This window comes from Microtus oregoni, unplaced genomic scaffold (assembly GCF_018167655.1).
Source record: "Microtus oregoni isolate MIOR12 unplaced genomic scaffold, Mior012 000032F_ref0000030, whole genome shotgun sequence".
NCBI lineage: Eukaryota > Metazoa > Chordata > Mammalia > Rodentia > Cricetidae > Microtus > Microtus oregoni.
This window is the reverse complement of record NW_024543091.1, coordinates 13,938,002-13,953,684: the sequence shown is the minus strand read 5'-3', so window position 1 is coordinate 13,953,684 and position 15,683 is coordinate 13,938,002. Positions and strand designations below refer to the sequence as shown.

Below are 15,683 nucleotides of genomic sequence, written 5' to 3'. Positions count from 1 at the left end.
AATACAGAATTTTCCCACACCAGGTATAAATGAAGAATTTTACTTTGGTTAGGATGTATCATAGTGGTAAGTGCCTGTATACACAAGACTCTGGGTTGGAACCCCAGCACCAAAAGAAATAGATGCTGGTGATTTTACTTATTTTTCTTTTCTTTTCTTTTTTTTTTTTTAGATATTTATTTATTTATTATGTATACAATATTCTGTCTGTGTGTATGTCTGCAGGCCAGAAGAGGGCACCAGACCTCATTACAGATGGTTGTGAGCCACCATGTGGTTGATGGGAATTGAACTCAGGACCTTTGGAAGAGCAGGCAATGCTCTTAACCTCTGAGCCATCTCTCCAGCCCTTATTTTTGTTTTCTTGAGAAGAGATCCTACTATGTAGCCTTGGCTGACCTGAAACTTGGTATGTAAACCAAGCTGGCTTAACTTGGCTCTGCCTGCCTATGCTGAGATTAAAGCCTTGGACCAGCACATGAGGTTTTTATGTATAGTTCATGGAAACATTAACAGGCATTGAACTCCTATAGCTGCAGATGAAGCTCGACTTTTTGTTTTGAGACAGACTCTCTGTGTAGCACTGGTCTTTCTGGAACCTGCTCTGTAGGACAGGTTGACTTTGAACTCTGTCAGATCTGCCTGCCTCTGTCTCCTGAGCCCTGGGATTAAAGGAGTGCACCAGTACCACCAAACTGACCCTGAACTCTTTTTTTCCAGACAGAGTTTCTCTGTAGTTTTTGAGCCTTTCCTGGAACTAGCTCTTATAGACCAGGCTGGCTTCAAACTCAGAGATCCAGTTGCCTCTGCCTCCCAAGTGTTGGGATTAAAAGCATGTGCCACCACACCTTGACTTTCTGAGTCTGCTCTCTTGGTCTACCTGCCCTTACCTCCTAAATGATGGGATTATTGGCATCTGGCCAGTTCTAGAGATTTAAAACCATAACAACTATAGCTTTTCCCTGTATAAAGAGTATAAATGGGTTTCATGGCAACACTTTAGTGCATGTTTAATGACATGGACCTTGATTACTTTGCCAGTACTTTTGTCCCTGTCTCAGTTAGGGCTTCTATTGTTGCAACAAAGCACTATGACCAAAAAGGAAGTTTTAAATTGCATTTCTCCAGAATAAAAATTGCAATCCTACACTAGGCCTACAAGGTGCATGCCTTTAATCCCAGTACTTGGGAGGCAGAAGCAGGTAGATCTTTGTGAGTTTGAGGCATGCCTGGTCTACAAGAGCTAGGACAGTCTCCAAAAGAGAAACCCTGTCTTGAAACTCCACAATAAAAAAAACAACCCAAAAAACTGCAGTCCTCTAAATCTAATGCTAATTAATATATTAATGTATACTGCTACTAAATCAAGATATTAAAATTCACTTCTTTCTTTCTTAAAATTGTTGGGGGTTGGAGAGATGGATCAAAAGTTAAGAGCTTTGACTGCTCTTTCAGAGATTTTGAGTTTGATTCCCAGCAACCATATGGTTGTTCATAACCATCTATAATGAGACCTGGTTCCCTCTTGTGGGCAGGCAGTACACTGAATACATAATAAATCTTTAAAAGACATTGTCAGACTAAAATCTCTATCAATATAAATAATAAATGTAAAAAAAACCCCAAAATGTAGTTTAGAAAATGCTCTAGAAGAAAAATAGTTTCGAAAATATTTTGGAGGCTAATCAGAAGTTAGAGGTAATTAATCTGTTAGAATTTGCATTTTCTTCTACATGGATTTGTGTTTGGAAAACTAACCCAATAGTTCTATTGCTTCATTGTGGCGCTATTTTTCTCCATTTTATCCACATTGATGTGTGTAGAAACACATCCTGTATAACGTTTTGAAGAGCCTCAGTGGGATGGTAAGGAAAAATAGTTCCTTTTTATTCACATAAACATAAAACATAAAATACAGATTTAAAAAACAGCCAGGCATGGTATTGCACCCCTTTAATCCGACTAATAGGAAAGCAGAGGCAGGCATATCTCCATTTGGGGAAGGCAAGCCTGGGGTAACGGAGACCTTGGCCATATTCCATGAGGACCGTACTCATGGCAAAGCCCAAACCACAATAACATGAGTATACACGGAAAAATTCCGTAGCACTGGATGGGCAGGAATAGAAGATGGTCAGGTCCACAGACTAAAAAACCCGGATGCAGAATGCAGCCTCTGAAGCTGTGCAGGGCGAGGATGCTGTTATGCAGACGTCCGTCTCAGAGGCGCCTTCACGTACAGCGCGCATTCCAAGCACCACTTCCGGTCGGGTCAGAGAATTGCTTCCGGCGCCTAGGACGTGACGGATCGCATCACTTCCTTTTAAGCTAGGCGCCTGGGAGGTGGGGCCCACGCGGAGTCAACATGAGGATCGAGAAATGTTACTTCTGTTCCGGGCCGATCTACCCTGGCCACGGCATGATGTTCGTCCGCAACGACTGCAAGGTGAGGCGGCCGTGGCCTGCGTGCCTCCGATGACGGCTGGGGGTGGCAGCTCGCTCCGGGTTCGTGGCTCCTCGGGGTGGCCTGGGCTGGGAGTCTGGGCCTCGGCTTGCCGTAGGGTTAGGAACTCGGTCGAACGCAGGCTCAGGCAGGCTTTCTGCTGCTTTCCGACTGCGCAGGGAGCGGCAGGAGGTGGGAGTGTCTGGAGAGGTTAATGGATTTGGTGCTTGCGACCTCATAAGAGTTCTGTATTGTTGAAGGTGAGCTAGGAGAGACTCTGAATGGATGGTCTTTGGGGAACTGGCTTCCTCGCGACCTTCACTTTCCCACTTTGTCAGACCTTCGGGAGCAAAACCTTCTTTAGCCGACAAGGGACGGTACAAACTGCTGAAGGACAAGGTTTCAGTTCTTGACGCCTTGACTGACTTCTCCAGTTCTCAAGTTCAGGAAGCCTCGGAGCACGCACCCCTCCTGGCTACACCGGTTCATTTCCCCCCGAGTTCTGTGTTTCGATTTCGGCATGCGAGGGGAGAGAGCATCCTATGTAGGAAATTGCCTTATTTGAATAAGAGGTGCAGAACAGAACAGTCGAGTCTCAAAAAAGAATTGGAGTGTAAATGACAAAGGCTTGGGGTGGGGCTGTTAAAGTGAACAGTATAGAGGGTGAAGTTGTGACAGGGCTCCTTACATAGTACATGCATTTACCCTCTTAATTGGGAGTGAATCCCATCCCTCTAACTCTCAGAATTGCATGTTCGTAATAATGTACTTTGGTCCCATTTGAATCGGTTACCCTCTCCTCCCCCATTTGCTGGGTTCTTTTCTTTCTTTCTTTCTTTCTTTCTTTCTTTTCTTTCTTTTTTTGTGTGTGTTTTTTTGTTTCTGTTTTCTCGAGACAAGGTTTCTCTTTATAACAACCCCAGCTGTCCTGGAAGTAGCTCTTGTAGACCAAGCTGGCCTCTAACTCACAGAGATCCACCTGCCTCTGCTTCCCAAGTGCTGGGATTAAAGGCCTGCGCCACCACCACCTGGTGTGTACAGGCTTTCTTAGTTTATGTAGTTCATATTTTTCTTTTCAGCTGGTGTCACTGGGTCACACACTTTAGTTATGATTAGTTTTCTCAGCTAGAACCCAGATAACCTCAAAGGCTACTTTTCATGGTTCTCCCACAGCCACACAGATTGCCTTATTTTTAAAGACGTTATAGGTAATAAAACAATTTGGCCTAGACTTGGAAAAGCCTTACTATCCATTTCAAGACCACACTGAAGTGTTAGTAAGCTGAAAGTTGGTGCTGCTTTGGGATGAAGATGGAGAATTAAAGCAGTGAAGACTCTGCCTTAGATCTGTGGATGTGATCACGTCCAGCACACAGCATGGGAGCAAGCGTCCATAATCCGAGCAGTTAGGAGGCCGAGGGAGGAGGATTCTGAGTTGCAGGCCAGCCTGGACTTCACAGTAAGACTTTCTTTCAGAACAACAGCAAAAAAGCAATTCACTGCAGAGTTCATTGTTAATGATAAAATAGCGAAAAAGAAGAGGAGAAATGACCTGTTAACAGGTTTTTTTTTTTTTTTTTTTTTTTTTTGGTTTTTCGAGACAGGGTTTCTCTGTGGTTTTGGAGCCTGTCCTGGAACTAGCTCTTGTAGACCAGGCTGATCTCGAACTCACAGAGATCCGCCTGCCTCTGCCTCCCAAGTGATTAAAGGCGTGCACCACCACCGCCCGGCTCGTTAACAGTTTTATTTTGAAAATATTTTGTGCTTTCAGCCAGAAGGAAGCAAATTAGGATTCGGCGTGGCTTAGAACTCAGCCTCTAGGGTTGTAGGAGTATGGTTCTGAGAAGGGATTTAAGGAACTTCTGAGTCGTTCCTTCACTTAGGTCAGTGGAAGTTTTAGTCTCTTGTCTCAGGAGTTTTCACTGTTGTCAGGGATGTGTTTGACACCCACCAAACACTGAGTTTCCTTCTGCTCTGCTGTCTCATGTGCTTCTTGGCGTTGTCAGCAGTTGCGCATGAGAACCATTGTCATGTCTTAGATTTTACAGCAGTTCTTGTTGGCTGGCTAGGGGATGTATCCTGACAGAAACATTTTTGTTGTTGACTCCATTGTTTTAACTTTGAATGTCTTAATAGGTGTTCCGATTTTGCAAATCCAAGTGTCATAGAAACTTCAAGAAGAAGCGGAATCCACGCAAGGTCAGGTGGACTAAAGCCTTCCGGAAGGCAGCTGGCAAGGAGCTCACGGTGGTGAGTACAAAGAGGGTCGCCCAGCCTGATCATGGGGTCCTGTCATGTGGTTGTGAGTGCTTTATTTTATTTGGCCATGCAGACTCTCATTCTCATGCAATCCTAAAATTGAGGGAAAAATTGCCAACCCCAGCTTGTAGAAGTTTTTTTTTTTTTTTTTTTAAATCTCCACAAAATTGTTTTTGTCTTTGCAAAGAAAAGGAAAAAAAATCATTTAAATGTGTTGGATGAAGTGGAATTTGCCCTTTAAAGATTGAGAGGCGTTTGGGAGAAGAGCTGATGTGCTCCCGAGTAGCACTGAGGCGCAGCTGAGGTTTGGAGCAAATATTAGCAGTTTCTGCGTGTACTTGGTTGGGCTCTGTCAGAGAACAGAAGCTAGCTAGTAGGTATAGGGGACGCCGAGGGCTAAGGGGACGCCTTGAAAGATTTGATGCCAGGATCTCTTGAAACCTGTCCATATTTGGTCTCTGAAGAGGGAGAAGATGGAAGCTGTAGCTGTCCTTTGCTGGAGAAAGATGTTTTAAGTTATTGTACTGCTCTGTGGCTGTTGCCTCCCTCCCCCTAACCCTGTGACCCCTCTCTCCTCCCTTTCTGTAATGGTTCTTAATATCAGAGCTGTCTAGTGAATACAGCTGCATGTTGTGTAGGATGGGAGGCCAAATCACAGTTAATTTAAAAGAAAATGTTGAGTGTGGGTGAAGAAACATGATATTAAGACCAGAGAGCGAGGTGCCACCTTCCTCCACCTCCTGCCAGCCGCCAGCTGCCTTACTTTACTGCTGAGCGCATTGTGAGCTGAACAGAGTCTCAACGTTCGTAAATGACATAGCCACTGTGGGGTTGATATTCATTTGAAAGCCAAGGAATACGGGCAGCTTTTTCAAACTGTTTTGCATGTCTTGGGATTAATGCTTATAACTATTAAAATATACCCATTTGGAGGGTCCAGAGCCACACAGGGCAAAGGTTACACCCTGTAGGTGTGTAGTTTCACACTCTTTCACTGTAACAGACTCTTTCTTAGATGGAAACAATTTGAATTCTTGGTGTTTGACACTGTGTGTGTGTGTATTAAGACAGGGTTTTTCTGTAGCTTTGGAGCCTGTCCTGGAACTCACTCTGTAGACTAGGCTGGCCTCAAACTCGCAGAGATCCACCTGCCTCTGCCTGGGATTAAAGGTGTCCACCATGCCCAGCTGGTGTTTGACTTTCCATGTAAGGAAAATGGTTCAAATGATGGAGGTTGCTGGCTGATTCTCATATGGAGCTGGGAGACTGGGGAAGCCTTTTCAGTTTATTTGTAATTCTCGTGGTTGTTTGATCGCTCCTGAAGGAGGGAATGGTCTTCCTCTCCCTCTGAGAGTCCCCCATTTCCCCAGAATCTGAGCTGTTTTCAGCTAGTTGAGAGCTGGTACTCTCTAGTATTATGGGGAGGGCGTCTTAATATTTGACTACTTATGATTTTTGTGAAAAGGAGCATATTTTAAACAATGATTGCTTACTACCCTCTTAACAACCTTCTGCACCATCTTCTAGGACAACTCATTTGAATTTGAAAAACGTAGAAACGAACCTGTGAAGTATCAGCGAGAGCTGTGGAATAAAACTAGTAAGTCTCGGGGGTGGGGAGTATCGGGGAGGCTGTTGTGACCATTTGGTAACGTTAAATGCTGCCCTGTATGAATACTAAACTTGCCTCCTTGCTCGGCTCTTTTTCATCCGTGTTAATGGTCCTGTTGGTGTTTGTCTTTTTCTGTAAGCTATTCCAAATTCTTTTTAGAATTTGACTGAATTTGGATACATCAGAAATTGACTGGTGTGTCCATATAAAAATAATCTAGGGGCCTGGAGAGATGGCTCAGTGGTTAAGAGCACTGGACATTCTTCCAGAGGACCTGGGTTCAATTCCCAGCACCCACGTGGCAGCTCACAACTATCTGTAACTCCAGTTCCGGGAGATCGTATGTTACACCTTCGCACCAATGCACATAAAATAAAGTTAAATAAATTATTTAAAAAAATAATCTAATTATTAAACTTGAAGTACCCACCCAAAATAAAAAAACACCAAGTTCTGAAAGAATAAATAAGGGAAATGTTTCGGTGGGTGAGGCAAGACCCAGCCAGGAAATACACAGATATAGTATGCGTAGCCAGTCTAGAGTGGCCGCTCTGGGGTCAGGTCATGCCTGGTCTTAAGATGAAAAGGTACTGCACTCAAGCCCATCAGTGCGGATTTTAAGGGTGTACTACTTGCCTGGGTAAATATCTTGACGTTGCAGGCCCAAAATTAAAAGCTGTACTATTCAGCACTTGTCCTTTTTCTCGTTGAAGTAGGCAGGGACTTCAATTGAAGGGAGGATAAGTGTTATAAAACTTAATTCCTTCTTTTCATTTTTAAGAGGATCTTGCTGTGAAGCCATGGCTGGCCTTGGCTCACAGGCCTGGCCTTCTGAGTGCTGGTGTTCTAGGTGTCCACCATATGAACTCTTAGGCTACAGTACTTTTGTGTGTGTATAGTACTTTTGTCTGCTCTGCCTTCTCTCCTTCCCATAGCGCTTTAATGCAGCCGTCGGCTTGCAGACCATACACAGTTCCTGTCCTCTTTCGGAAACTCCTGTTTCCGTTCCTTGCTGTCTGGTTCAGGTATTCCAGGCTCATTCCTCCATTGGAAATGCTGTAAGAAGCAGTATGGTTCTGCTTTTCTTCCTGTCTGGGTTCTGTTCATCTTTTGTATTGAATCCTAGAAACAGACTTTTCAGAAGTGTTTGTGTAGACAGTGCAGGAGTCTAACATTGTTCCCTGAACTGCCTTATGCAGTTAACAGACCTGAGTAGTGGGTGCAGCCAACACCTCATACCTGTAGCTCTGTCATAGCGATTGTTTTGTATTGAAGTTTTTCATTTAAGCCAAAGTCATGCAGAAGTATTTAATGTAATTGTTATAATCATACTGCCTGAATGTGCGTAAATTTGCTGACTTGTAACTTTGTTTTTAGTTGATGCAATGAAGAGGGTTGAAGAGATCAAACAGAAACGGCAGGCCAAGTTTATAATGAACAGGTATGTATATTTGTAGAGGATAATTACAACATTTCTAGAGACACTGGTGTTTTTAAACCCCTTTTTATTTTGATATAACTTCATACTTATAAAAGTGTAGGAAGAGGGGCTGGAGAGATGGCTCAGAGATTAAGAGCATTGCCTGCTCTTCCAAAGGTCCTGAGTTCAATTCCCAGCAACCACATGGTGGCTCACAACCACCTGTAATGGGGTCTGGTGCCCTCTTCTGGCCTGTAGGCATACAAGGAGGCTGAACACTGTATACACAATAAATAAATAAATAAATATTTTAAAAAAAAGTGTAGGAAGAATAGTATGGCGAACACTTGCATATTTTCTCTGCATTTTACATTCACTTTATTGCTGCCCCTAGGACAGCGAGCTGAAGACATTGTGCTTCCTACTTTTTGTGCCTTTTTGTGTGGTTATCCGTCCCGTGTAAGACTCTTCCTCACTTCAACATGGTGTGATGCAGGACTGTTGTAACCAGCAGAGCCTGCTTCCACTTTCCACACAGTAAGCTCGTTGGACTGCTCTGTCTTAAAGGCCCAGACGTTTTCTGAAGAGTCCATAGTCATCAGGTTGTTGGATAGAACGTTTCTTCATGGGGTTTTGTCTGGCTAGATTCAGGTAGGTGCACTTGAAAGGAGTGCTAGTCACCACCGTGTCCTTGCTCAGGTGTCCCGTCACTGTTACCTCTGACTCTGGTTACAGTGGTGTCTCCGGGTCTCTCCCTAACAGTTGTTCTTTCCTTGGTAATTGATGTGGAACAGATTCTGGAAAAAGCTTGTTACTCCTCAGTCTTGTTCTTGTTTTTTGCCTCCCTAGGAGACTCTGATCTTGGGCAGTGTGGAACTTTCTCTCCTATAAAATGGCTTTCCCTTTTTACCACCTTCAGAATCTCTCCTTTATTCATATAAACATATTGGATCTGTGCTCATGGAATCCTGTGGTGTTTAATGGGCTGTGATCCATCTTGATCTTCTGCATGGCCCATATTTGACCTGTGGGGGTTCCTCAGGCTCTCCTAGTTCAAGTTGACAAGTCATCTTCATTTTTTTAGTTCTTTGTTGTTTCATGTGTGGACAGCAAGAACTTCAGAGTTCACATGCTTTCCCTGTCCCAGCAAGGGATTAATTAGCTTTAGAGGAGCTAATTCCTGTCTTGACAGCAGGAAAATTCACTTTTATCTGTTACTAATTTTTTTTAAAAAGTTGATTTTGTGTAGGAGTGTGTTGCCCCATGTGTTTATGTGCATCGTGTGTGCACTGCACTTTCAGCAAAAGGCGTCATCTCTGGAACTGGAGTTACAGACAGTGCGGGCCACCATGCGGGTGCTGGGAACTGAGCCTCGGGTCTCTGCAAGAGCAGCTAGTGCTCTTAATCACTCAGCCATCTCTAGCTTCTTTCTTTCCTTTTTTGAGATGGGGTCTTACTGTGTAGCTCTTGATGACCTGGAACTCAGATTCTCCTACCTCTACTTCATGAGTGCTGGGATTAAAGGAGTGTGCCACTACAGCCAGCCTCATTTTTTTTTAATTGTTCGTGTCTATGCAGACTGGTGTGTGTGAACATGCCATAGTGTGTATGTGGACCTCAGAGGATACCCTGCAGGAGTTGTTTGTTTTTTTACTCTCTGTGGGTCCAAGGGATTGAACAGTTAGGCTTGTCAACAAGAGCTCTACCCCTGAGCCATGTCATTGTCCAAAAGTAGTTTTAAATCTGAACCCAGGGCTGGAGAGATGGCTCAGTGGTTAAGAGCATTGCCTGTTCTTCCAAAGGTCATGAGTTCAACTCCCGGCAACCACATGGTGGCTCACAACCATCTGTAATGAGGTCTGCTGCCCTCTTCTGGTCTGCAGACATACACACACACAGAATATTGTATACTGTATACATAATAAATAAATATTTAAAAAAAAAAATCTGAACCCAGCGCAAGTCTTAGTAAAGAGGCGTGCTGTGGCAGTGTTCTGGCACCTCAGAAGGTGAGCATGGATGTTTGAACAGGTCTTTTAGCATTTCTGATGAATGTCGTTAAGTATTTTATGCTCCTGTAATTTCTGAATAATTAACAAAGCTACACAGCATGGAGACTCCGTGAGGGGGAGGGACACACAGTGGCAGTTGGGGGACCGCCTCGTGCAGTAGAGCTTTGTGTCCATGCCATGGAAATGAGCTGAGCTCGGAGCCCGCAGTCAGACCCCATTCTGTCAGCAGATGCTTATTGAGCCCCCCTTGCACCGCCCCAGGTGCAGTGGGTGCGGTGAATGAATAGGCTGCTAGAGAGAAATCTTGCTTAATTAGGAACATGAACATAATTTCCACAGAACTATTAGGGAAGAGAACGACTGTCAGTGAGGGCTCAACAGGTGACTTTGCCTTGGTTTGTGTATAAACATGTTTGGTAGCCGGTTGATTCCTTCTTGGCCCACAGCAGTTGTTGCTGGGTGGGAGGTGGGAGAACAGGAAGGAGCAGAAGGGCAGCTGCCCCTGTCCAGTCCTGCCTGTGCCCTGTGCAGACAGCGTCGGCAGTGAGTGAGACGCTGTGGTGGGAGTTCAAATCTCAGAAGTTTTGGTCACTGCAGTTTGTCTTTGATGCATTTTATCATAGGTTGAAGAAAAACAAAGAGCTACAGAAGGTTCAGGATATCAAAGAAGTCAAACAGAACATCCATCTTATCCGGGCTCCTCTTGCAGGTAAGTAGAGAGACAGAAAATCTGAATTTTTGTGGTTAGTGTAATTGGGCCCCAGCAAACTTCCTAAAGCTGTTTTGTAAGACTTGTTAACTTGTAAGCTCCACCTGCTCAAGGACCAGGTAACTTTCTGGAATTCTGGGAGTTGTAGTTCTTAGAAAATAAATAACAAAGCCTTGAGCTGGAGAGATAGATGGCTCAGAGGTTAAGAACACTGGCTGCTCTTCCAGAGGTCCTGTGGTCAATTCCCAGCAACCACATGGTGGCTCACAACCATCTGTAATGAGATCTGGTGCCCTCCTCTGGCATGTGTGTACATAGTAAATAAATAAATTTTTTTAAAAAAAATAACAAAGCCTGTGAAAAAACTCTGGCTGTTTGGGTTTGTCCTTATAAGCCCCTATAAAACATTCCTGGGGGCCACTCTGCCTGGAATTCCCATGAGTGGGCCTGGCCAGAGTCCATCCACCTGGCCAGTATTTAATATTTAGTAGAAACTTGCTTCAAATTTGGCTCAAAATGGTGGAATTGGTTTTTTTATGGCAAATCTCAGGATTAACAGAGGCCCCTGCATCCTGGTAGCTGAAGTCACATCCCAGCCTTGGGTTCTGGACTCTTCAGCCGAGTGATGTAGGGTGTGCATCTGTTTGTGGTTTTGCATGGTTCACTAAGGTTTGAGGAGTTTGAGATGAGTTTGTAGAGTGCTCTGTATTTGTAGGAACTCTGAGGAATAGTGTGATTAGTATTCCTAAGTCCTTAGAAGTGGCTGCTGCTGTAGGGAGTCACACTCAAGTTCCTGCACTTTATGTTTTCCTTATATTTAAAGTTGAGTTTATCTTTGGAGAATCTCATGCATAAGTACTGTATTTACTTACATTGTGCTACATCTTTTAAAGGCAAAGGAAAGCAGCTGGAGGAAAAAATGGTACAGCAGTTACAGGAGGATATGGACACGGAGGGCACTTCCTAATGGTGCCGCCTGCAGCCAGCGCCCTGTGCACACTGGAAACCAGTGGAGACTGTCGGTCCCTAAGTTATTGATTGGTTACATAATGTCCCCCAGGAAAGGTTACTCAACGTGCTTCTCTCCACAGTGCAGCCTGTAAAAGCATCCATTGCGGGTGTTGGGTCTCAACTCAATGTTCTGCTTCACTGTGTTATGCTCACAGAAACACGAAAGTTTGTGTGTAGATGAAGGTGTGAACCCTGGGCATAACATGGTTGAATTGTTGCTTAATGGCACCAGGCAGCATTTCTGCACTATCATGCTAATGTAAAATTTGTAATAAAGTAATATTTTTTTTGCACTAGGATAGTCTGTTTATTAGGGCTATTGACGCAGAGCTCACAGCAAGGAACTAACCGTTCTCACGACAACCCCAGTCTCTTGTTTTGCATTAGTCTGTTTAGTATCTCCTTAGAGTTGCATAATGGCCTCATACAGTGCCACCGTGCTGCTGAGTTATGCTGGGCTGTCTGCCCCGTTTCAGCCGTGTAGTCGGCAGCTTGTGGGGGTGGGGCGGGGCTCCAAGTTGGGACTTCTGCTCCCTCCACCCCCAGTTCTCTCCAGCCTAGCAATGGTCTAGAAGCAGAAGAATCTTGGTGCCTTTTAAAATTTATTTTGTGGTTTCCTTTTTTTTTTTTTTTTTTTTGAGACAGGGTCTCTTGTGCAGCTTTAGCTGTCCTGGAACTCACAGAGATCTACCTGCCTCTATCTCCTGTATACTGGGATTAAAGGTGTGCACCATCACACCAAGCATTTTTGATTTTCTTAAAAACAACAACAACAAAAAAAAAACCCCAGCCAAACTAAAACCTCTTTGTTTTTGGAAAACAGAATGGAAAGAATGTTGCCTATTAATTTGTAAATAAATAAAACCATTTCTAAAGTGAGTGCCTACATATTTTTCAACTTTTCAACTTTTTAAATTTGATTCTTTTATGTCACATCATGCATATAGATTCCATTCATCTACCTGTCTCTTCATATCCACCCTCTACCCTTACAGCCTACCTCCCAAAATAAACAAAATGTTAAGAAAACCAAAAAACTAAAACTTACATTAAAAAAGAAAGGGAAAAAAAACAAACCAAAAGAAAACCGTCTCATCATGGCAGCTGTGGTGTGACCCCGTGAGTCACACAGTACACCCTTTAGTCCATACATCCTGTATGTGTTCATTGCAACTGTCCTTGGTCTGTTCGAGGCCTCTAGCTTCTACCACACTCAGTACTGGCCCTCACTGGGACTCCTCTTGGATGCCCTGTTGTTGACTAGTGTCATGGAGGTCCTGCAGCTTTGGATCTTCAGATCTGGCTCCTTCACATGCTCTAGCAGTTCATAGATGAGGTTGATGTTGGAGTGGCCCTGCTCACATCCCTGGTTCTGGGCCTGGGTGGTAGATGGTTGGTAAGCCTGCCAGCTTTCCCTCATCGACACCACCAGGGTGAGCTCTCGAGCATTGCCCGGACTAGTTCACTCATTGTTACAGGTGGCAAGGAGCAGGGCCGGTTCTGCTCTCATGCCCGTGGGACCAGCTCCCCTGCCCCACACCACCAGGGCCTACTCTCCCAAGTGCTGCAGTCGGTGAGGTGCAGGACCAGCTCTCCTGCTCCTGTGCCCCTGCCCCAGCTCTTGCCTGCTGCAGGTGGCAAGGGATGAAGGTGGGGGGGGGTTGGGGTAGGGCATCTTTCCCTCACCCATGCCACCACATGGCAGATCAGAGGGGAAGGAGGTCACCTGTGTGTACCCCTGACCCCCAACAGGGTCAGCTCTCTAGGGTGCTGTCTAGGTAAGGCACAGGGTCCACTCTCCATCTGCTGCGGCCAGTGAGGGGCAGGGCTGACTTTCCCACTCTTGTGACCCCAGGGCAACTTTCACCTGCTTCAGGAGCCAAGGGACAAGCAGGGAGGGCATCTTTCCCTCACCCATGCCACCACATGGCAGATGGAGGTGGTGGTGAGGTTGGCTCTCCTCACACCCTTGGCCAGCTATCTGCACCCCTGCTCAACAGTCAGCCCTACTGTGTTCTCTGGGAGGGGTACGGTGCCCACTCTCCCATTTTTCCTATTTAAAGGTCCTAAGCAAAAGTACCATGTGTCTGCTCCTTAGAAGAGACGACCTACACATTATAAGTAGGTTTAGTTAATTAAAGGGCAATATGTAATTCATAATTCTTGGTAGTTTTATGACTGTTAAGAGTAATAAGCTTGTATATTGAATTTTATAGGACCACATTTGGAATAAATTAGGAATCTTTAGGATTATATTGTTACAAAATAATGACTAATGATGTTTTTTTGAGACAGGGTCTCATGTATCCTAGGCTGACCTCTGTAGACCAGGCTGGCCTTGAACTCACAGAGATCTACCCTACCTGTTTCTGCTTCCTGAGTTCTGGGATTAAAGGTGTGTGCCATGCCTAACACCTTTCTGTTTTTGTTAACATTTACTTATTTCATGTGGGTGAGTGTGTCACATGTGTGAAGGTAAGAGGACAGCTTAAGGGAGTCGAGGAACTCAGATACCCAGGCTTGATGGCAAGCACGTTTACCCACTAAGCTGCCTCACCAGCCCCAGTCTTGCATTTAATTATAGGCAGTGAAAATGTGGATCTGTGGACAGTGTAGGGAGACCTATGTGCCTGTTTTTTTTCTTCCTTTCACTCTTGATTAGTAAGTTGAATTACAAAAACTTGAGACTTCTGGAGATGTAGGGTCATAAGCTTAAGAGTGAATGCTTGCGTAGTGCAGAAATGCTCACCAGAAACTACCTCAAATAGTCCTAGTGTCCGATTTTTAAAAAGGATATATTTTATAAATACGTATGTGCACCATGTGTGTGCCCGCTGTTCACAGAGGCCGGAAGAGGGTGCTGGATCCCTGGAACCAAAGTTACAGACTGTGAACTGCCACATAGGTATGGGGAATCAAAACTGGGTTCTCTGCAAGAGCAGAAAGGACTTTTAACTGCTAAGACATCGGTGCAGCCCTGCCTATAGATACGGTATGGCCTGTTTGTAGTTGGTATTATTAACGTGAATAAGGACATCATATATACTCCGCTTTTCTTGTAGTGAGTGTGTTTCAAAAATGGTAGTGTCAGGAACCGAGCCTTGTACTCTGGTTACTTGGGAGCCTGCTGCTTTGCCCTGAGAACAGTCAGCTTGGGGAAACTGACTGCACCGAACTGAAGTGAGTGTAGGGAAAACATTTCACATAAAGTATTTCTGTCAAAAACTGTAAACTGATTTTATATTAAAACTTTTTTGAGTTTGTTTAAAGATTTTATGTGTATGGGTGTTTTATCTGTGTACCACATGCATACAGTACCCACAGAGGGCAGAAGAGGGCATTGGATCCCTGGAATTGGGGAATTGAACCCTGGGTCCTCTGGACGAGCAATCAGTGCCCTAACCACTGAGCCCTCTCTCCAGGACTTTGATTTGGTAACTACCAACACATGGCTTTGAGCTCTGTCCTAAACAGCGTGTGGGATGTCTGGGTGTGTCGCTGGTGCTCAGTGTAAGCCCACTAAAGGGAAAAGCCTCCCAGGGAAGGAGCATGTCGGGAGGAAGTAAGATGATTTGGAGCAGCTGAAGCTTTCTTTTTTTTTTTTTTTTGGTTTTTCGAGACAGTGTTTCTCTGTGGCTTTGGAGCCTGTCCTGGAACTAACTTTGTAGACCAGGCTGGTCTCGAACTCACAGAGATCCGCCTGCCTCTGCCTCCCGAGTGCTGGGATTAAAGGCGTGTGCCACAACCGCCCGGCTTCTGAAGCTTTCTTGATGGGAGTGGGCACTTGGTGGTCATCTGTGAGTGGTGTTTGAGGCAGCAGATGCAGGGAAGTGAAGGCTTCCGGAAAGCAGTGCAGCAGCACCACCAATTATGGTGTCAGCACTGCAGGAATTAGTCCTGAGATGCGTGCTATTCTTGGTATCTTGGTATTCCAGATTTTCTCAACTCCGCTTTCACTTACAGGCAGTTCCAGTCCGGCACTCTTTAGAAGTGTCGGTGTGCTGTGGGTGAGGGGCGTTTGACCAGCTCTGCTGTAGCTGAGAACAACAGTCACTGGGAAGTATGTAGTTCATGTCTTACAGGACCATTTACATCTACATTGCCTTGTGCTAGTCCTTATTTCCCCCAACATGGTCAGGATTACTGTCTACAAGAATTCTGTCTCTTGTGCCAGGGCTGACGGTCCTAACCCAAGCTTCAGGGTTTATCAGAGGTGG

The 15,683-nt window shown here is 44.8% G+C and overlaps 1 protein-coding gene across 1 annotated transcript; it reads left to right on the top strand.

The window, feature by feature from the left end:
- The first annotated feature begins 2,310 nt into the window (after positions 1 to 2,310).
- Positions 2,311 to 12,336, top strand: Rsl24d1 (ribosomal L24 domain containing 1). The gene is made up of 6 exons (XM_041679666.1): positions 2,311 to 2,446; positions 4,580 to 4,693; positions 6,230 to 6,302; positions 7,692 to 7,755; positions 10,370 to 10,455; positions 11,349 to 12,336. The coding sequence occupies exons 1-6, from the start codon at positions 2,366 to 2,368 to the stop codon at positions 11,420 to 11,422; spliced, it is 492 nt and encodes a 163-aa protein (XP_041535600.1). The 5' UTR covers positions 2,311 to 2,365; the 3' UTR covers positions 11,423 to 12,336.
- The last annotated feature ends 3,347 nt before the right edge of the window (positions 12,337 to 15,683 follow it).